This window comes from Anticarsia gemmatalis, chromosome 1 (assembly GCF_050436995.1).
Source record: "Anticarsia gemmatalis isolate Benzon Research Colony breed Stoneville strain chromosome 1, ilAntGemm2 primary, whole genome shotgun sequence".
NCBI classification, from domain to species: Eukaryota; Metazoa; Arthropoda; class Insecta; order Lepidoptera; family Erebidae; genus Anticarsia; species Anticarsia gemmatalis.
Genome location: NC_134745.1, coordinates 2,401,251 through 2,425,083, shown reverse-complemented (window position 1 = coordinate 2,425,083; position 23,833 = coordinate 2,401,251). Strand labels below are relative to the sequence as shown.

General features: G+C 35.1%; 1 protein-coding gene across 4 annotated transcripts in view; it reads left to right on the top strand.

Moving 5' to 3' along the window:
- LOC142987561 (solute carrier organic anion transporter family member 74D-like) overlaps nt 1-18,811 on the top strand; it is a 67,529-nt gene extending 48,718 nt beyond the window's left edge. For all 4 annotated transcript variants that reach the window (XM_076136425.1, XM_076136415.1, XM_076136434.1 and 1 more), the window contains exons 4-11: nt 5,668-5,799; nt 8,526-8,690; nt 11,507-11,632; nt 12,148-12,284; nt 12,720-12,850; nt 13,260-13,456; nt 13,844-14,020; nt 14,321-18,811. In XM_076136425.1, coding sequence (XP_075992540.1) covers nt 5,668-5,799; nt 8,526-8,690; nt 11,507-11,632; nt 12,148-12,284; nt 12,720-12,850; nt 13,260-13,456; nt 13,844-14,020; nt 14,321-14,523 — 1,268 coding nt within the window. In that variant the 3' untranslated portion in view covers nt 14,524-18,811. The remainder of the gene's footprint in view (nt 1-5,667; nt 5,800-8,525; nt 8,691-11,506; nt 11,633-12,147; nt 12,285-12,719; nt 12,851-13,259; nt 13,457-13,843; nt 14,021-14,320) is intronic.
- Nucleotides 18,812-23,833: the final 5,022 nt, after the last annotated feature.

Genomic DNA, 23,833 nt, shown 5'->3' with positions numbered 1-23,833 from the left:
GATAAATAGTGCATGCAAAGACTCTCCACTAAGTCGTTAGACTATAGTTATGTTTCTACCAACACATAAGCCTAGTTGTTTAACAGTAAATACATTTTATAAATACAACTAAATGTATTATTTATTTAAATGAATGCTATTTAAAATACCACTTGGTTCATTATAATAATAAAATAAATGTTGTTTTGACAACATATTTCTTATAATATTTTAATTATTCGGCTTTTTATTAATTTGGTATTTTTATTATTGATTATTTATAAGGTTTCCGATAAAAATATTGAATTTTCTTTTTGTAACAGTTATTTTCATAGTAAATGCAATTATTGGTTTGTTCAATAATTATGTAGATATCAAATTTCTCAGACTCTACAATCATGCATTACTTGTCGTAGTTTTAATAATATTTAATTTAAAAAAAATATGATAGTAAAATATAATACAATGAAATTATACTGTACTACATCGAATTTTTTTGACTTACCTATACAAAAAGTTAACTAACAAAAAAAAATATAGATTTCATTGCTTTTGTTGCTCCAATAATAAAAGCCTATATCGAGAAAGGGAAATGCCGCGTCATCATCACTATATTCGATGGAAACCGAGTGTTAAATAATTTCCAACTCAACCGGAATATTTTCATATAACCAAGAACAAATAAATTATTTATTAATTAACCTAAAAATAGTAATTTAACAAACGTCATCGATCAATGAAAATAACATTAAAGTAATTTAGAATGAGACTAATTATACGGATTTTTCGTTTATTAGTATAAACATGGTCATTAACTCGAATTGAAATCCTTATTTCGGCAGATGTCATCTAACACTGCCTAGCCTAATGGTATTGCTGGCTTCTGCCCGCTACTTCGTTCGCGTTAAAAATTTCCAGGGGTAAAAGTATCCACTAATTCTGTTTATAAGCTATCAGTAAGTACACCAAATTTTATTAAAATCTGTCTTGTAGATTTTTCGCGAAAGACTAACAAACATACATACATACATCCCTACAAACTTTCGCATTTATGCCATTAGTAGGATGAAAATTAAATAGGCTTTTATTTCTTCTTTTTTTTATATAAAAATCCTGCTATTATTTTGATACTAGAAATCCTGGTAGCTTTATCTAATTATTAAATCAAGATTAAATAAACGTGAAATACATATCACTAATTGCTATTTTTTATCGAATGCTTAAAACAAAGTTAAGTACCCTTCGTAATTATCTTTATATCTTTCATCCCCTCTTCATTATCACGTCTAGTTCATACGAGATGTTGACACTAAATTCTTATTAAAGTTAATAGCAAAATCACCTGTCACATTTACAAACCCGATTCTATAACGATAATTGTTTACACTTCGCGTTCTACAGTCACCAGCTGAAATATATGTCATTATGGCATTTTCAAACGCATTTTATACATGAAAATATATTGTGTATAAGTAATTACACATTGATTGTAAGATTATTCTAAATGAGAAAACCCTAGTAGTTTTAGTATTTTTATTGACGAAACTGACAACTAGTTACAAGATGTATGTGGATGTGAATGAAGCAAGGGAAGTTTGTAAGAATCGTAAGTCAAGATCAAGTGGCGGTCTCCGGTTTCTTCAAGAAGAAGGCGTGATTTTTTGTATGAATGTTACATACATATATTATGTACATAAATCAAATCACCCCTTTTGGTTAAACAGGTCAAACATTCTAAAGTGTGCATACATTTTTGCTCGTGACTGTACTTGAATAAAAAAAGCAATAAGTGATATATTATCCCTGTAGTTATAATACTCGTTTCGACGCAATTATGGAGCATGAAAACACTACTAAACGACTGGCAGTTTCGCCTCACCGCTGTGTAAACATAGTGCTATTGAAAATCGATACAAGTGGGCGAGCGCCTTTAACGGCCGGTTTTCCTTACATATTGTGTTTATGTGTAGGCTTCGGAATAATTGAAACATTCGTTAGTATGCAAATTGGTGTTTTACTTCTGTTTAGTTCAACGGTACGGAAATTGCGCTGGTGACAGTCGATGTTGCTCTTCTTTATTGTCTAGATAGTGCTTTGGGGTGAGTCCGGAGTCCGGACTACGGGTAAACTCGGATAATTTCGAATTGTTGCAATATTCTTGTTCTCAAATCTATCTTCATCCAACATTTAGGTATATACTATAATGAAGATGTTATTTTCTTAACAAAACCATTCTATTTAAGCAGAAATTTGAGCTGTCATTCGGACTTACTCTTACGCATTATAATACATGGATCTGTATACTTTTTCTTAATGTTAGGGTAGTATATTCAAAGGCACTTCAGGCGAGCGTGATATATAAAATTATGCTTACGCTGCTTAAGTAAATTAGTCATAAAGGTTATATGTAATCACAACTTGTTACAAACAATGAATAATGTTGATAGAGTCTGACTTGATAGAGTTACGAGTAAACTTTTTTACTGGGATTCTAAGCAATTTGCTACAGGAATGTTTAATGGTGGTTTCAAATATGTTGTTCTGATTCCCAAGATCACAACTGCTAATAAACGGTGACGGATAGTCTATAAAACATGCCCTACGATCCACTAAATACGACGAGCCGAGCTATAACGAAATCGAAGTAGCAGACATTCCAACGCGGAACAGTCATCTACCGTTAGTGAAGCACTTGCACAGATTTGCGCGCAAAATCCACGAAGAAAGCACGCGCGTGACCCGCCTGCCAAACGAATGCATGTAAACAACGCAAATCAACACATACCGCAACTAAATCACACATGACATCTTAACACCTATAAATTAAGGTTCAAAATACGAACATAAACGCTTTTAGGAAGTGGTTTACGCGTCGTGTCGCGGTAGAAAACTGCTTCAAGCGTGTCCCGACTACCAACGTACTGGATTCGCGAATACGCATTCAATGATTTCTGCGTATTTCCTCATTGTTCCAACATGAATGAAGTTCTGAATTTTAATCAGTTCATTTTAACGGACATTTTAAACTTAATAATGTCTAGGCCCAGAGCCGGTACGTCGACTCCTTGACTCGATTATACTAAATCGCTGTAACGTGCATTCTAATTATTGAAAATTCATTGAATAATCACTGAATAAATTACTTTTGATTTCTACGCAATACATTGTATCTGACTTTAAATATCAATTAGGTGTACTTGGCTGACGGCGATTTATATTATTATAAGAACATTTCTTAAAGGATAATGAGCATACAGATAGTATGTTGCGAGATGTTAATCACCGCTCATTACTTCCCTCAGCCGACTCCAACAGTCGCGCGATTGCATTGTAATTGTTTCTGAGAAGGGGTGCGCGAGACATTCTTGGGTTGCGTAATTAATCTTTCCCAATAACGTGTTTCACATAAATATGCAGTTGTGTTGACGTTAGGAAGTGCGCGATCGCCTGGTCGTGTTCGAGCGAGCTATTGGAATGTCGAGTATGATGTGTCGTAGACGCAGTGCAATTTCCACTCGGCTTTCGCTTTTTTCTGCGCTGGCGTGACGCTGGTGCGGCGAGGTGCCGGCGCGGTGCCGGCGCACGCCACTAGTTATATAACGCGTTACATCACGCCGCGTCACCACAGCTAAAATAAGCGCTCTATCCACACCCGGTCACGGCCAAGGCTGCGCGCCTTGTTGCCGACAATTATGCTGTCGGTGCCCGTAATGAGGATTTAGTGGGTGGACACGCGACCGACGACGCGCAGCTCACTTTTACTTTTAAACCGGTTCTCTTGACCTTCGTCTCCCCGCGCCATCTCTACTTCTCACCGAATTGCATTAGACGATGCGTATCTTAAATTTCTGGTGCATTTAATCCTACCGAGAGCATCGTAAACAATGTTCGGCGCATGTATCCATAGTCCATACCTACCGTGTCTAGCGAACGCCCTTGACTGAACGTCGACCGGGCGACCTTGTGAACGCGCAAATGTTTTCTGTTTGAATCTATCGGAATTGTTTTTGATCGTGTCCAAGGTTTCATGAGTTATGATCGCAGAATTTGGCAATTTGTAGCGTTTAACTTCCTTTTATGTGTAAATGCAGGTGCCGAAGTGATTCTGTACACCTTAGTTAGGCTGCGTTTCCACCAGAGATGTGCGAGGATGCGTAGCGAGGGATGTGTTTGTAAAGAACCAATAGAATCGCTTCATTTACCTCGCCTCGGTCAGCACAGCTCTGGTGGAAACGGCTCAGCGGAGCTAGATTTTTGCGCATACAAAACAAGCGAGGAATGTGTGCGAGGGATGTGTACGAGGGATGTGTGCGAGGGATGTGTTGAGAAGGATGCGTTGCGAGGTTTGCGCATACTGTACCAGCCAGTCCACAGACGGAGTTTGTTGGAAGTAGAAGTGCGTAAAATAGATATGGATAATTGGAAAAAGAAGATACTTTTATATTTAACAATCGCAACGCATCCTCGCACCACACATAATGCGCATTTTCACAGCTCCGCTACACATCCTCGTAGACACATTTTCATCGCACAGCTTTGGTGGAAACACCCACACATTTTCACAGCACAGCTAGACATCCTCGCACGACACATTTCCATCGCACATCTCTGGTGGAAACGCAGCCTTAAGCAGAAAAGTAATATTGAAGAACGTAAATTGGTTTTAAAGTGTTACTACTCTATATTATTTTTGTCTAAATACACGTATAGTAGGTACGTAATACGTATTGTGCGATCAGTCTCGCTTCATGGCGCCTCTCGAAGCGTGAAACATCCAACGTATTTTAATCTCTTGACAACGGCGGATTAGACGATGTATTGAAGAAGCTTTTCTCACTTGCCGCCTCGATAATTGCCATAATTAGAATATTCCATAACGCTGATATGTTGTACAAACAATGAATGAGTCGCTACGTTAAGCTGACCACGCACTTTGTTTGCTCGTTAGCGATATTTTTTGCGATGCCAATGATTTCGATTTCCTTAGCATGTTTTATTTGGCAGAATAATGACGCTGTGTATGGTAGTCATTAGGCTGAGGAATCTTTAACGTTTATGTGTTTATTTGAACACGGTTTTGTTACGTGTATGATAACACGGGAGAATATTATAGACACTGTTATAAACTTATTAGATATCGTGTCGTGTCTGCTGTAGTTACGGTTGAACGGCCGTCAGTAGACATATTTGTTTCACATATGTTTATAGTCCATCCATACAAGAATATTTGTTTAGTCGTTACGTATAATACAGGTTCACTTGAAACAAATTTACAGCTGAAATCTGAATCATGTTGGAAAGAATTTGCACCGACATCGACGACAATCTAAACAAAGTTGAGCTGTCGTTTTGTCATGAGTGATATTTCACTTTTTGCCGGCGTATATCTCTGCTAACATTGTTTAGATTCTCGAGACATCTATGACAAATTTTAGATTGAAGACGGTAGCGAATATTCTAGAATCCATGCATTTTTTCTAATACGTTGAGCATGTGGAAGGATTCAAAGTTTATTTACCTTTATCAAAATTAGGGCGTAGTTAGAACCTGTTTTGCAACTAGTATATTGAGTCAGCAGTATACATAGTATTATGTAGATTGGAGATTAATGTATTGAATTAAATAGACAGTAAGACACATAGATATTTCTCGACATAGAATACTAAATAGTATGATATTGTTCCACAGGCATGGTGTTCATCGCTGGGTTTATCGTGCTTCTGTCAACGCTGATGTTCTGCTTCCCGCGTCAGATCAAGCAAGAGCCTCTACCGCCGCCACCCAAAAAGAACAAGGAGAAACGGGAGCCTTTCTTCAAAGGTAAGATGTCTTCAAAGAATAAATAATCTGCACTTAAAATTCTTCGAAGACTATATTTTGTCCTCTGACCATGATTATGCAGAAATGTTTAGCAGATGTTTTCTAAAAATCATGATGCATTGAACTGATTTTGAATTCTTATTTACACTCAGTTACACGTGGCCTAAACCAGTTTTGCCCATGCACCAACTTAGGTATCTATTTCAGGTCATCAATCAGACTAGAGTACAATACTTAATAGCACTAGAATCCAAGCACTAATTACAAATCAGATATTTTTTCTCAACAATTTGATTTAGTAATAGCATCTAATGGTTTTTGTTCTCACGGTCTGTCTTCGTATTTTATTCGTCTAGTCTATTCGCTTCGGCTTCTTTCATCCACTTGAGTTTACGCCTGTCTATCGCCCGCTCATCAATACCAATTCAAACAATCTTGCTCTTGTTAACGGGAATTCGCGATTTCTAAGTTTAGACTTGTAAATTTTCAGCTTCTATCACGTATTTTCGTGGAAATCTTTCATAAATTGTTACTAATTACCAGCCCAGTTGGAGAGTATCCATGTATAGAACTACAGAACTTGCTTTAATAACTTCTATGTATAGAAAGTATAATTATAAACTTTACGACGAAATATTAAATTAAATATCCAAATATAATACGCCCTACGGTTTCAACCATTACTTGTATACTTTATTGTTATTACACTTTCTTTTGAAAGCTGATGATTACTTTTATTTTTGAAGCGCACGTCACGGTTTCAAAACCACCGAAAATAGCGACGTAAATTTCACTTCGAAATGACTATCTTTGCGTAGGTCAAGGTTGAAGTTTTCACACCTTATCACCTACTAGCTGACCCGCGCAACTTCACATGCGTCCTATTAAAGAGAATGGATCAAAATTTTCCACGTTTTTGTAGCATTTTTTGTTTCTATTCTGCTCCTATTGGTCGTAACGTGATGATATACGTATACCTATAGCCTTCCTCGATAAATGGACTATCTAACACTGAAATAAATTTTCAAATCGGACCAGTAGTTCCTGAGATTAGCGCGTTCAAACAAACAAACAAACAAACAAACAAATTCTTCAGCTTTATAATATTAGTATAGATGTTGTCTGTTCATGATTTGAAACAAGAGTCCCATAGTTCCGCTTGCATTGTTTTTGTTCTGCGCTAGTTTTTTTTACCAGAAATTCGTTGGCCGTTGTCCAGAGAGTACAGATAAATGTGTGACAGCATTAAACATTGGTTCCTAGTTATCAAGAGATAAGTGCGTTGTATCATGGCCGATATATCAACGTAAATATATAGGCATGTATAGTACAGTATTGGATTAGTTTTGTTTGTATACAATTTTGTTTTGACGGGTGTTGCCGGTCGCCACGATGTCCTCTGGTGACTAATACAATGTTCGTTGCAATATAAAACCCGACCTTGTCTAGTTCGCTGCGATTTATCTTTTCGTTTTCTCTTGAGATGTAATTTTAACATTCAACTGCTAATTTATTGCTACTTACCAACATTTTTGTAAGATTTTCCATCCATTTTTTATTACATCTCCTATCTATCTTCTGCTATAGTCCAACGGGTTAGAGAAGAGCCCGCTAGTGCATGCAAGGTTTGCGGCTCGCGGAAGTAAACAAAATTCATAATTTAGAACACCAGAATGTTGATAATTTCATTTAGAACCCACAGGCTTATGCGACTGGTGCTGGCCTGTAGCAGTATGAAACAGCTACGTTATTTAGGAAATGTACAAAAATACGCACTCTACTAAGTTGTTGGAATATAGAGAATTTCCTTCTGTAACCTAGACAATTCTATTGACACTAAGGCTGTGTCTTATCACAAGCTCAGATCTGACGTATTTACATATTATTATGTATATTTTGCAGAAAGAATTACCCTACTTAAGAGCACACTAAACTTTTCAAATATAATGTTCCCTCTAGGTCGTCAATCAGTGCAGTAGTAATACATGAACTAAAAATAGTCCTATCGCCACGTGTCCTGATCTCATTCAATCCTAGTTTAGACCACTCATCCTTGCACGTAGGAGGTGACGAAGTGACTACGGGAAGTGGCTGTTCATTTCATTTCGTGAACTAATCTTGTAGACTTTTAGAATGTTTTACTAAGTGTTATATTTTAAGAACTGGCTCTTCTATGTTTGGGTTGGGCTATAAATTACGTTCAATATTATGCAGTTGATTTTTAACTATGTTGCCTAAGAAAATATGTTTGTTACAAGCTGTCTGTAGTACTTAAAAACGTCGTGTAAGCTCTGATAGTAATACAATGTTTTATACAATATTTATAAGATTCGCAATTATTTAATCTGTTAGTGATGAGCTAAAAACCTAACGATGATGCCTAAGAGCACATTCTTTCATAATTGCGTGCGGGTTTTGATTAAATTCAGTGTGTAAGGTCGTAGTTAACTACTGCATGTGGGTATTGGTCGTTCAATTCATAGATAGACATAATATTATTTTTACTAGCCACTATTATATGCTAGATATATGAACAACACAATCATAGGAACGGAAACCGGATTTTTGTATTCATTCAGTCATGTACAAAAATTATCATTTCCATGCTTCTGAAGGCATATTCTGATTACATTAAGGCAAAGACAAATCACATTAATTGAGTAACTTTAAGTAAATTTAAGAATCCGTAAGAACTATAACTACATAAAGTCAATATTTTTTTCCAGATTTCTTCGCAACAATCAAGCGGCAACTGACAAACGACATTCTGATGTGGCGCACGGCGAGTTCGGTCCTGCACTTGATGCCCATCAGTGGGGTGTACAGTTTCCTGCCCAAGTACTTGGAGAAGCAGTTCCGGCTGCCCACGCACGACGCCAACCTTGTCTCGGGTGAGGTACTAAGATGAACACTCTTTGAGTACTGGCTCCAGGGTTTGGAAGCCACTACCATGGTTGCCATGGTAACGAGTATTGATAGAAAGGATATTATCTTAGTTAAAGATTTTAAATTCTCGCAACTTGTACACATAGTATTATAATGTAACGGGTCTTAAACGCGATTGATCATTAAACGTTAGGATACCTTATTTGTTTACCCGGCGTTTCGATCGTATTGCACTGACCGTGGTCACGGGCTCACTAATGTGGCTGCCAAACGTCGTTTCCTTGTGGCGCGAGTTTCGTAACTTTGATCGAAACGTCTGGTAAATAAATAAGGTATTCTTATTATCTATGTTTCTCTATGTTTAAGTTAGTTGGACACATAACCTACCTTTGCGTTATATTCGAGGAATTCTAGTTGCCCTATGCGCAAGTGAGCTAAACACATAATCCTTAGTGTAGCGTAGTCGGGTATATTATAAGTAATTTTGTTGTTATTTGCGTGCGGAAACGACTTTACCTCATAAGGATTTGTAGGAAGCAGATATTTTCCAAGCGGATGTGTAAAATTATTATAAAGTTAAACGTTTCCTAGTTTCTTTTGAACCAGCCCCTCTACTTCGGGGAAAGTACAGATATGTACTATAATCTTAATGTCGTTCGTTCATAGTTCAAATATGAGCTAACATTTAACTAGTTTTATGGTCAGTTTCACAGCTGTCTGGCAAGTTTCTGTTAGTTATTTTTAAATGTCACAGTTATTTGACATTTAAAATTAAACAACTTTCTGTCTCAATTTGAATTTATCTGAAAGAAGACATATCCAGAAAGTGCACTCAATAATTTATAAAGAGGAAATTTTCTAATTTAATTATCTCAGGTACCGATTCACAGTGTGTTATAAACCCTATTTTTGTTTCGTCGTCTTTTTATTGAATTAATCGATAGAGTATACCATTCTGAGGATTAGAGTAAAACTCCGGGCTCGCTAAGACTTGTACTTTTTTCGTTATTCAGTGTCAAAGTTCCGGAATATCCGACTATTGAAAAACGAAAAAAAATTAATTACAATTTAACGGAAGTACTTATTCCAGAATTTATTTATTCTATCGAAAGAAGATATAATAGCCGACCATTCCACCAATTCCTGAAGCTTTAGCATGAATAGGTCGCGAGATATGATTTTTTTTCTCATTTTTCGTTTTTATTTTTTTATTCATCTAAACCACCGTAGTAGGTGGTCATTCCTACATCAAAAAATTGCTAATACTTTCTTTTATTTGCAGTATTAGTTCTAAAACCTAACTCGTTGGTTTCCAGGAGATATTTGAAAGTTTAGTAATATCCGAAATATCCGCATATAGGGCTGCCACTTCAATCAAAATTTAATAAATTTATTTTTATAAAGTTTTAGCTTTTATATCACGACCATAACAAGATATCATAATTTTGTGGCTTAAAATGGCAAAGATTGGGTAATTTTATAAAGGAAATTAAAAAAACAAATTAAGAAATTGGTATGATGTTGATTGATACATTTATTTGGAATCTGTCTATAAATTCTAACTCAAAAGACTCAACTTATAGTAAATGAAAGAAAATCCTTTCCGATATCTCATAAGTATACCTATAAATCAACATTCAACATAAGTACTATTACAACATTTTGTTTTTTTTTTTTCAAAAAAAATATTTTTAGTTAATTTATTTAATTTTACAATTAAATAAATTAACTAAAAATATTTTATAATGATTTACAACCATTTTTTTTAAATAAATTTATGTAATTTTTGTGGTATAACAATTTTTAGAATAATTTTAATGTATTTTATATATCTACATGAATTATATACCTATCTATAATTTTAAATCAAATTTTATCATGTATGTACATCAATTGTGTCGATTTTTTATTTAAAAAATACGATAAAATTATTTTCGTCAACAATTTATTTATTATAATTTATACACATATTATGTAATTATATTTGTTGATTTTTTTTCTAAAAAGCAAAATCAATGGTTGTTCCATCTGGAGTTGGAACAATTTTAGGGGACTGAGCGCCAGTCAACCTTAATACCGTAACCGTACTCTGCATTTCAACAACCTCAGTAAGGCGTGACTGAGGTACGTCGTGCAGAACTACGGCCGGGGGGCTTGCCTTAACTTTTTTTTCAAATAAAGGTTTATAATCTTATATAATTTTCGGATACTCGAAAGTGACAACCCTAAGTAAAATTTAAAATTTAAAATATCTCCTGGAAACCAACGAGTTAGGTTTTAGAACTAATACTGCAAATAAAAGAAAGTATTAGCAATTTTTTGATGTAGGAATGACCACCTACTACGGTGGTTTAGATGAATAAAAAAATAAAAACGAAAAATGAGAAAAAAATTCATATCTCTCGACCTATTCATGCTAAAGCTTCAGGAATTGGTGGAATGGTCGGCTATTATATCTTCTTTCGATAGAATAAATAAATTCTGGAATAAGTACTTCCGTTAAATTGTAATTAATTTTTTTTCGTTTTTCAATAGTCGGATATTCCGGAACTTTGACACTGAATAACGAAAAAAGTACAAGTCTTAGCGAGCCCGGAGTTTTACTCTAATCCTCAGAATGGTATACTCTATCGATTAATTCAATAAAAAGACGACGAAACAAAAATAGGGTTTATAACACACTGTGCGATTGGGAATAAACACAAACATTTTAAAAATTTATCACGACCAATTTTTTTTTTAATCTTTGTCCTACATACAAAACCCAACCTTAGCCATCAGTAATAAAGTATATTTCTGACTGTTCCTTGTTACGTTTCAGGTCTGGGTGGTATTTTAGTGATGGGCTTGGGCACGATAACTTCAGGCGTTGTTATATTGAAACTGGTGCCGACAGCGAAGCAAGTGGCCGCGTGGACTGCAGCCAGTGCCGCTATGTATAGTGCCGGTAAGATTCTTTACAACATATAATAAAGGGTAAAAGAAAACTTAACAAAATTCTAATTAATCTTCAATTTTAATTATGTGGTTTCTTGGGATCGGAGTAAGAGCTATCTTTCGTGACATATCTGATATATGAAGTTATTAAGTTTATAACACCAAGCAGCCATAATTACTATCGAATGGAAAGTTAAAAGTTTATATTAAGAGTCGTTTAATTGTGAGGTGTTCGAAGACGATGTCTAGGACAGAGTGAAGGAGAAAGATCGGGAAGCCTGACCCTGACCATATGGGATTCATAGCATGGAAGAGAGAGTGAAAGAGAGTTTAATTTCCCACCTATAATTTGTAGCAATACCAAACCTAAATAGAACATTTTCCTAAGTTTTTTACATCAGGCATCAACACGCCAGGTTCTATAAAGTAATGTTTGTCCACTTAAAGTTTGCTACAAAGATTAGACTTTTGTTGCCAAGATTTTATATTTTAAAGATATTAACAGTGTGTGTGTCCGTGTTTCAGGCATGATAGTGTTGATGTTCGTGAGCTGCCCGGAGGAGAATTACTTGCGGATCGACGGAACCATCGCCAACAGCGTGGTGGAGTGCAGCAGGGGCTGCGAGTGTACCGATGTACCTTTCAACCCTGTTTGTGGACAGGTAAGCTTGAATTTGCTTACGAATTTTATTGTGACTACATAAGAAATAGTTAACTCTTGTTGAATCATTGAAGGAAAACATCGTGAAGCAACCTTGCACACCTGAAAATTCTTTAAGGTGTGCAAAGTCCCCAACTCGTACTCGCCCCTCGCTCATTTCGAGAGGAGAACATAACTGGGTTAAATTAATGCTATATTGGTGTTTGTTATTATTAAAGTAAGGAATGCTGCTTCTCTTTTCTTGTATGAGGCCAAGTGAAGTTCCCAATTTCAAGTTTGAAAATAGCATTTCTAGACTCTGCCGTAACAGACTCACGTTAGAGGCAGGTAACTTTATTATACAGTCTCTGTTTTGTTCAGCGACTGAACGAGGTCTCCCCTTTCAATGGTTTATTTAGCTATCATCTTACAAGGCATTTTAATCTTTGTGTTTCAGGATTCCTACACGTACCTATCTCCATGCCAGGCGGGTTGTCTGAGCAGTCATCAGTTAGACAACAGTACATGGGTGTACTACAACTGTTCCTGTATCGACGGCTCGCTCAAGGGAGACAAGGCTTTCAACACGTCAGTATTGTTTTAGCTACTGATAACTTTATTGTAATGTTTTTACTCGTATTATTTAAGTGATTACTTTTTTTGGAACATTACGTGCGTACACGTGCACGGCCGTATACGCGTATACGTTTACAGTATAGTCTAAATGAAATAACAGAATTTGGTAACTCTATTTTACGATATAATACGTCTGTTATTTATAATCATTGTCTGTTTATGAATCAATCTCAAAAGATTCATAGATATAATTCCTTTTAATCAGACTCGATTTCTATTTTAGCAAATAGTAAAAAAACAATTCTAAAACTGTTTTTCTACCAATCCATAAAACTACACATTACATGTACTTCAGATAAATTATATTATTCATCAGTAAGTTTCCCAAATTCATAAATATTCTTCTTCTGCCCCTTCCCAGCCTTGACCGCTACACACTATCCAACACATCGGACGACATGTTGTCCAGCAGCCTGGGCTTCGCAGTGAGCGGCGAGTGCGGAGGTCCTTGCAACCAGATCTACACGTTTATAGCGGTGTTCGCTGCTATTATGTTTGTACATGCGACTGGAGAGGTCGGCGCTGTACTGCTGATTATACGATGTACGGATAAAAAAGGTATGTAAATATTTTATAAATTATATTATTTTGACTGCTTACGTATTTTGTGATTGGTTAGGTTCAATTCAAATTAGAGCGCAAGATTTCGTTTGATTTTTTGCCTTTAATTACTGCTTATTTAAGTAATGCCTATTTTGGATAAAAGTGACTAAGTTTTGATGTTACTGTGTTAATTCGTACCTGTTCTTAACGCATGGTGATAACTTAGCGAACAAGTATTTTCCTATTACTTACAATTTTCGACAACTGGCTACTTGTAAGCGCCCCTAGCCCCTCCCCCATCGATACTCAGTATTACAGACAGTAGAAAATCTGTATTGCAGATGCTATGGCACAAGAATAGTATAATATTTGTATGGCTAATATTGGAGTTGTGATGTTCAGACAAGGCGATGGCGATGGGCGTGATCCAGTTCGCGATCGGCGTGTTCGGCAACGTGCCGTGCCCCATCGTGTTCGGCGCCGCCGTGGACGCCGCGTGCCTCGCGCGGGACGCGCTGTGCGGCGTGCTCGGGGCTTGCGTCAGCTACGACAGCGACAGCTTCCGACACTTCTATCTAGGTACACACACACTTTACATTATGAACATTGAAAAGTCCACGCTGACCGGGAGTAGCTAAATATTTGAATAATTGAAAATGGAGATCCTAATCCCTGATTCGAAAGACTGTGATGAATCTGCATTTGGAATCCAGACGGCAAAAGCGTTGTTGCCCCATCCGATTGTGTGAAGTTTATCTCATTACACGAAGAGATAAGAATAGCAACACTGCATTCCTCTTCTATATCTCTTTCTTTACTTGCCCGCATCTTTGTTCTTATTTGAGACACAAAATATAACTATGTACGTTATTGTTGCAGGTCTGTCAGCAACACTAATGTTCCTAGCGTTCGTAATGGACATGCTGGTGTGGAGCAAGGCGGGGCGCATCGACATGAACCCCGCGGACGTGTGTCCCCCCGACGCCGAACCGTTCGCGGCGCGAGCTCTCCCCGCGCCCGCGCCCCCCGCGCCGCTCTCTCCGCTGTCCCCCCTCTCGCCCCCCGGCGACACGCAGCTCTGACAACACACCATACACGAGTCGCACTTCTAAGTGACACGTACGGACTATACACCACTGTGACGTCATACATGCGTTATTTCTATGTTTGGACGTATATCGTAAGCCCAGTGACCACGTAACCTAGTTAAATCCTGTGCTACGATTAGATATTGGGATCGGAATTTGAACGGATAAGTAGCTTAGAACCTCGTTGTAACCTGCACGATGGAATCGGTCGTGTTATCATGACGTCACAATCTTGGACCGCGAATCATGTTCGGTATCATCCAGTGAATTTCAATGAAGAGTCTTAAGGAAAGTGTACCTTAATCAGAAGAAATAGTGTACATATTTGCACGTCCTTATATCCTTATATCGGTGGGTAGGAATATCACGTAGTTGGTTGTCTAGTGACGTCATAGTATGCTATTTCTTGTGGCGAAGTGTATTTAGGGGTATTTGAATAGTAGTGAGTGTTGAATGTTCTCGATGTCGCTTCGCAGTGCGTCGGCCAGTATGTATGTTAACTATATTCGTTGTATGAAATCGGCTGAACCGCCATTATGAGCCATATTAATAGAAAAAAGGACAGTGCATGCGTTTTGTATTAGGACAAAATTTAGATACTATTTGTATATACAATTATAATTTACAAAAAAACACCAATATTTTGGTTATTTATTAGATTTTTTCGCTATTTTTTTCCTCTTTTTTATTAGTGGAATACCAGTGTTATTTGAACTATAACGGTTTTTATAGCGACATCTATGACTGAACAATGAAATAGTTTTATTATGTGCATTTTATTTTGTATCTGTGCATTTTATACACTAGTTATTTTACTGTATAAGTATATGCTCAATTTTATAAACATAATAAAACAAAAAATACTGGTTTCAGGCATAATAAATATACATAATAAAATGATATAATATATGAACGATTTGGGAGCAAGTGTTTGATATACCAAATTATACAGCTGTATAAAACTTGTAGAGCCAATATATGGCTAGCGTTGTAAATAATATATAATTTAATTATACTTTTTCAAATAGACATCTTATTCTTACTGAAGTGTGGTATTTGCTCTTTAGCGATAACCAGTCAACTCGTGTATCATCAAACATTTTATTAAATAAATCAGTAAAGCGGTCTTCAACACTCTCCGAAACTTTTGTTGGGGGCTTTATTGAATCTTTATCTAGTAGGTATTCAACGGTTACATTACCATAACTGTCGTTATATGGTATAAAACTTGCGGTTAACTAGCGTCCTCTACAAAATCATCACAATGAACTCATGACGTTTGCATGAGTAATTAATGAATTAACTAAGCCACACTTCAGTAAGAGATTCTTCCGAGCTGTTCTTCTCGTCAGTCCCATACACGCTTTATACATCACTTGATATAAGATCACATAGTTTAACGTTATATGGGACTGAGTTACGTATGCTGATCACATTGTGTTATAGAAACTCAAATATTGCAAGTTGGGCAGTGTAGTTTAAATTTACTTTTTGAAGAATTTCCTAGGAAACAGAGTACTTGTCTTCCGAGTATCGTTATATTAAGTAAAAGGTTATTGTCATAATGCATATTTTCATTTGGATTTGATTTTTTTTTGTTTAAAATGCAGAAACCCGACTCGCATTGCACGTTTGGAATAGTGATTTTTTGATTAGTAGAAATGGTTTAGTCGGAAGTGGAAAAAGGAAACTTTGGTTTTTAAGTCGAGAGGGCGGAAATTTCAATATTTTGAGTATTTATAATACAATGTTTTTTACGCGTTACATTAATTTCGATTATTGCGATTTACATGGCTAGTGATTAGACGTTTATATTAGTTTTAGTAAAATATTTTTTTCGCAACAAATTATTACTTACTAAAAACCTTTGTAAATAATATTAAATGAATTAAACACATTGTAATCACATTAAATTTAAATTTAATCTAAGCATTTTTAACTAGAGTAATGTCGTTGTCTTTTATTTGTATGTAATCGATTGTTTCTCTTTAAATAATACTTCTCTTTTGCTAAGGTCTGTCGTTATTATATCTAATACGCATTTTTTTATTATATTATATATTTATTTTCATAAGGTTGTATGGCAACTTACTTTTACATTAAAATCATTCTTCGCTCCACTCATGTGCCGCCGTCTTTTCTATATTCTCGAGTCTATGATATTATTTTTTTAAAACAATATTCCATTTGGTCTGATATTATGTGCCTCGTATTTTAGCGAAAGACCATAGCTTTATAGAGTATATTAAATATTCGATAAAAAAGGCTGGGCGAGTGTAAAACTATTTAGTGAAATTAGTATAGCGGTTATTACGATAATTTCGTTGGATAATGTTCTTACTGTTTACTATTCCGCTGGGAGAAGATAGCTGCATCTCACTCGCTTTTATATCTTTCGTCATATGTGCGAAAGAGAGATCCGAGGCGGGTGCAGCTATTTTTTACTAGTGCAGTTATTTTATTTACGTAAACTGTGATGTTGTAACGTAGCATATTACAATATAGATCTGGTTTGGTAGAACACATTAAACTTGGAATACATATGCTATTAAGTAGTGCTCTTATTTCCAAACTGTTAAGATTATTTTTGCTTTAAAACTACACGAAAGCAAGCTTGTGAGTTTCTGAATGAATATATCTTTAGAAAGCTTCTATTCCATTTCGTATTGTGTGTATTCCAAGTTTTATAAAATTAGTATTGTGTCCTATCAAAGCCAAAAGGGCATGAAATCCATTAATCTACTTAATAAATCATATTTTGAGAGTTAGTTATATTTTTAAGTGCAATAATCGGTTCTAATTTCGAACGAACACACAGAGTGACAACGAAACCTGAGCTCTTAGATTTGGTGTTGCAACTTAAAAAATAGGTTTGTTGAGAATATAAGTAGTTTCAATGTCCGTCTATATAAAAAAAATGTTTTTGATACTGATTAATTATAATTGTTTGTTTATTTTTTGAAAATTATGGGTGTCTTAAATCACAATGAGTTTTTACTAAAATTACATCACTGAGGACTATGTCTCCTATTATTGTTCCTTAACTTTAAATCGTGCATTAATATCGTGCAATCTTTTATATTTATTAACTATAATCTTATATTTAATATTTGCAATATTTAAGCAAATTATTTTAACTGTCTTATATATATTAGTAAAATTACTAATTGCAATTTCTAGTGAATATAAATAACTATTCTTTTTGATAAGATTGGTGCACTGAATCACAGCGTACAGGCGAGTGAAAAACTGCTTAGAGAAATGTAAAAAATATAATCATGAATGTATAAATTTCAAGATATTTTATCTTAAATTATTGTTATATCATTTAAATAAATATCACGAATGGATTTAAGTAAAGGATCAAAGCATTTGGAAGTTTTGAATGAGCTTTTTCGTATTGATTTGTCATTTATATTTAGCTAAAATATTTATGGGAATGGGGTACGGTGTTTAATATAAAACTCGGCTGAAAGAAACGAGATTCTATGCACATACTTAAGAATTTAACACGAAACTTTTCAAAGCGTTTTTTGTTAAAGCTATACACGCAAGAACGTCTGTGATTGGTTGCATCTTTTAAACGTTTCCTTCGGCTAAGTTTGTTTCTTAAAAATGTACGTAACAATACGCTCGATAGCATCTATCTGTAGTACATAAATACATTATGTATATGAATGTTTATATAAGTATATGTACTGTCGTAGTTACAATTTACTTCACTTCTCAGTGGTAGCTTTTAGCTAAATTTGTTGTTTGTTGCTGTAATTTTACTAAATACAATTAAGATTTATAAATTGTAAACTTCTCTTCGTAATAGTGAACACAATTTTACTAGTCTACGTTTTAGTTTTAGAGAATAATACCTCTGGATTTTAGATTTATAAAAGTCTATAACCGTATACTTGGATGCTTGTGCATACATATTTATCTGATGGAATTAATGAAGTTATTGAATTTATTATATTTACGTGCCACGAATTATCGTTATTTACCTATTAACCTCAATTATACAACTGTATACTTCTACATCACAATTGATTTTCGATATAAAGTCTGCTTAACGCACATTATAGTGAGTTGATAAAAGTTTTTGTACATGACTGTACATGCAGTTTTTTTATACAGGAATTATTTTTTTAAATAAAGTCCGTCTTCGGTACAGATGAGTACACACGTTTACAACCTTGTATTTGATTATAAGTACAGTGTAGATTTGTTATTGTGACGTCGGATCACATATTTTTTAATTATTTGTAAATAAAAATTATTGAGATACAAATTGATGTTTTTTATGTTTGAACCCTTACTTCCTATCAATATACGAAAGCATAACTACCAACATAGAACAGTTAAAAAAAGAAGATGACTACTTGAATGACAACCAGATGAAATCACAACCAGTACCTCGATTCTGTACATTCGATACTAACGTCACGCTATCGAATACCATACATTGCTATCGAGCTACTCGTTAGAAAACCGGCAGCAATCCGGCAGAGAATCGCGACCTATCGAGTATCGAAAACTTGACATTTAAAGTGAGAAAAAGATTCGTTCTGAAAATTTGTTCTTTAAACAAAATTTTTTGGTAATAATTGTGTATAAACTAATTTTAAATATATTATATAGTGGATAAAAAATAATCATGAAACGTATTTATTCTCATGAATAATAATTATAGTCTACTTTAAACGGTATTAGTAAAAATAAATCAAAAATATAAAAATATCATAATTAATGTTGTTCAACGAAACATTATCAACACAAAAAAAGAATCAGCGTCTTTTTTTTCTACGTTGAAGCAGGCAAAGGAGACAATACCTTTTCAGCCTCGTTGGCCTCGCCTTCCTAAAATTATCTAATATAGAATATTTAAATAATTTATTAAAATTAAAAATGGAAAGAATATTTTATTTCGAAATTCGAATTTCAAATTGCCCCTTAGTGCGCTCTAGCAAAAAAAAAATATTTATTTAGTTTTATTTTATTTTAATGTTTGGTGGAAAATGGCGCCATTGAAGAACATAGTTGTTGCGAAAATCCGCTAGGGGCGCTGATCAATTTTTCATACAAAATTTTTCGATAGCGAGTCGATAGTGGATACTCGATAGTTGTACAGAATCGCGGTACAGAATCAGGTTTTTAATCTAGTAGGTATAAAGGATTATTCGAATCCTCAAGTCAGTTATTAACTATTGTGCATACAAGTGCCAAGTAGTAAACATACATTACATAAATACTGATGCAAACCGACAAAATACCATCTCAATTTTATCAGAAGTAAGTAGCTAAAAGATGATTTTGATCAAACACCGAGTATATACCGTAGCGTCGCGTGTGGTGGGTTCGAATCCCACCCGGGGCAGATCTTTGTGTGATGAGCACGAGTATTTGTTCTGTGCCTGGATGTTAATGTATCTGTATAAGCATGTATTAAGAAGTATATAAGTATGTTAATCAGTCATTTGGCAACCATAGTACAAGCTCTGTTTAGTTTGGAATCAAATGACCGTGTGTGAGTTGTCAAATGATACTTATTTATTTTGCTATATACATAGTTCTAAACATCATGACGAAAAAGTTGTTTACAAACAAATCAAAATGACCACATCTAATCCTATAATCCTAATTACTTCGAACGCTAATAACTGACTATCGATCCATCTTTAATCAATACGGTTATTAACAAGATCCTTTATATCCAGAAACAAAAATAAGGTCTTACAAAATTACAGGTTTTTGTCTATTGTTAATTCGTAGTAACAAAAACTAAATCGATTAAGTTTAGCCGTTGGATAATATAATTTTTAGAACGATCTGAGCTTAATGCGCGAGGATTGGAGTATTACATCATAATAATAATAACACTGGTATAGTAGGCGAAGCTCGACATATGTTGGGCGATGTTTACAATATAAGTAAAACGTGAATGGGGGTTTTTCCACCAGGATGTGTGGAAGAATGAATTATTAGGATTAACCTTAGTGAGCTGCAGTTTTTGATAACTAAGAAATAATCCAAATCACAGATTCTTAACCCCCTTTGACATAATAGTAAAGCCATTTTTTTATTATCTTTTGTTATTTTTACTTGTTATACTTTCGACTTACTACCACTCGAAAAGCACTAGCGCCCACTCAGAGGCGGTATAGCCCCTGCTGGGAACCAACGACCTAGATGCCGATATACTGAGACTGCCCAAAAGTCCAAGCTATTTTTTAAGAAGCTAAAATGTTTAAGGTAACTAACTTCTTATCTAGGTTTACGTACTAAACTATACATATTATTATATATGACACTTGGGTACTTACGAACACCGCAGTGTCGTCAGTACAAATACTTACATGGAGTGATAGGCAAGAGTCATATTTAGCTACCAATCTGTTACTTAGCAATAGTAACATATCTTTAGAATGTGCTGAAGAACTTAAACAGGAATTTACATTTTGCGAAACATTAATAACTGCTTCTAGTGACTTCGTAGAGCACTACGTAACAGTTTCAATGAGGTTTCATATTTCCGGGACCTCCCGGAATGTACCAAATTTTAATAATGGACACTATCGGAATTCTAACAACATAAACAGATGTTCACTGATGTCATTATTTCCGATAAACAAAATCCAATTAGAGGAAATCCCATTGACCTGGTGTACAATTCTACTCGTGCGGTAAATTTCGTTTGTCACCCCAAACAAAAAATGATGACACTGAGAATTTCACGATTTGCATGAACAAAACAGGATGATTATTCGTTTCAAACAATGGTATGGGTGGTGTATAAAACGATGTAGTATTGTAGGAATGGTCGCAGTTGTCCAGAGCAAGTAACAAGATGGTCAGATTAGTGTTTATTTTATTCGCTTCGGCTCTCATCGCCGCTTCCTGCGTCGCTGCACCGAGCAGAGGTCTGGTTTTTGCTGTTTTAAATATTTTTGAGATCCGTAACATTTGTTTGGAGTTATCGACGAGCGACAGACTTATTTTCAGTTGATATTATTTGACCACCTATGAAGGGAAAATAAAATCATTTAGGCACAGTACCTATATATAATATACCTATGGGTTGAATTAAAAATAAATCGTCTCTAATTCCGAATTTGCAAGCGCAGATTTTTTTTATTTTTTTGATCTTTCCTATTTTGTGAGATAAGACTCATTTGAATCTATAATTGCATTAAAAAAAAATTAACATAACGTAGGAGCAATTTCCACAGGCTTTTGTAAAATTTTGTAACTTAATATTTAATTCCCAGGAGAGCGTGTGAAAAGACACGGCTACGACTTCGGTCACGGTGGCTATGGCGGTGGTCACGGTGGTTACGGCGCCCATGGCTTCCCAGGCCATGGGTTCGGAGGCGGCACTTACCCTCACACTCAATCCTACAGCCAGTCTAAAGCTACGGCCAGCGCCAGTTCCAGCGGTGGAAGTATATCGGGATAATTAGATACTTAGTTCAAGGTAAGACTCTATAAAACTAAGTAAATTAAATATTAAAATACTATGTTTACTTTGATTCTAGCAATTTTTTTCAGGATGCACGCCGCACTTTTTGAAAAAGATAGTCTTAGAGCTTCGCTTGACGTGGAGATTATTTATTTTACGATTCCTTTACAATGCTAGCTCAAACGTGCGTCCTTTTACGACGAAAATGCCTAATGTAGTTACTAGTTGATTTCTTCTTTGAAAACTTAGTAAAAGGACCATAACAGATTCTTTGGATTCCCCGGTTGCACCCTGATTCCTTCACTGATAACGATTTAAACCTCAATAACTTTTATAATTTGTTACAGATGTATTTTCAGAAGTCCGCAATCCGCCGTAGTTAAGAAACCACCTAATTTACTACTAAGCTCTATACATATAAGGTTGTGATAGTTATTCATGTAAAGGCTGTATTTTCCAGCGTTATGTAACTTGATTCAGCGTATAAGAATAACTGTTTTGGAAGTTTCCTTTTACTTGCTATGTCAAAACACCGACTTTATGCTTTGAACAAAGTTATTTGACGATGGAAAAATCAGCGTTAAGTTAAATAAATGTAGAAAAAGTAAGTTGTGCGTAGATCTAATAAATTATTGTTGATAGATGTACGTTTTTTATTTAACCTTTACTTCTCGCAAACACTGACAAGTTAGTAGCAAAAAAGCATTTGTCAAAATCAATAAAGTGTATGGAAATAAAAAGATTTTCTCAGAAGGAGTACTAAGTAAATGGAATGGGTGATTTTCTAAGTATAGATCTTTGTTTGTGTTAGTTTTTATCGTTAGTTCAAGTGAATCGAATTATATAATAGTGATCGGTTGAACATTTATCAAAATAATAGTTAGCGTCTACTAAAATGTAGGTACCTAATGTACATGTTGTATATGTATACAGGTGTGTTTATATACTTAACGACGCTTCGTCACGTAGTCGTATCTAGACAGCAAATTGTGAAGTGTTTTAATTATTTTAATTTTTTTTCCTTTCTCGATCGGGAGGGGCCCCTGGCCAGGCTGTGGAACAGTGATTTGTTTAATAAAACGGAGCCTCTTACATTAATTCTTATAAAACACTACCTATGTTATTGTTTAACATAAAGTAACATCATCCCTGTTATATCGGAAGGTGTATGAAAAGTGTGGTATCAGATAACACGTTACAATAAAACCGCCACCTGGACCAGCTGCTCCCGGCTCCCCTTCTTCTTCTTCTTAGCGTGTCGATGGCAAACAAATTAAAGTATTAAAACTTAAAATAGTATATGACACTTTCTCTTGCTATACACTGCCAACCCAGTATTCAGCTACGTGTATGGCGTTTTCTGTACAGCTCATAAGGTCCTGGTATGAACAAGAGTCAGGGCTAGTCGTTGTATCCGGCTCCCCTGATACCCGAGAAACGCCTCAGATATGAGACATATACTGTGACCATTCTATAAGTTCCGGAATTTTGATATGTAAAAGGTCATCATCCCTATTGTTCTTAATTTTTAGTTGTACATACGGTGTGAATAATATGTTTATCATACGTTCCAATATATCCAGAATTCTAGACAAATAAATTTATAAATTCAGTGGATAACACTTGTCATGAAAAACACATTTTTACTCTACTACAGCAGCCTTAAGCAGACAAAAACCATAAAAATATAATACATAGCAAAATAGGTATAAATGTACCTAATTGTGGTTATTTTTTATTTATAAAATAAATTACATTAAAAATGAGACATTACGTCGCGGGCTTCCCTGAGTTTTCAGCGGAAAATTCACCGTGTATAATAAATTAAATCATCTAATTAGCGTCTGTAATAGA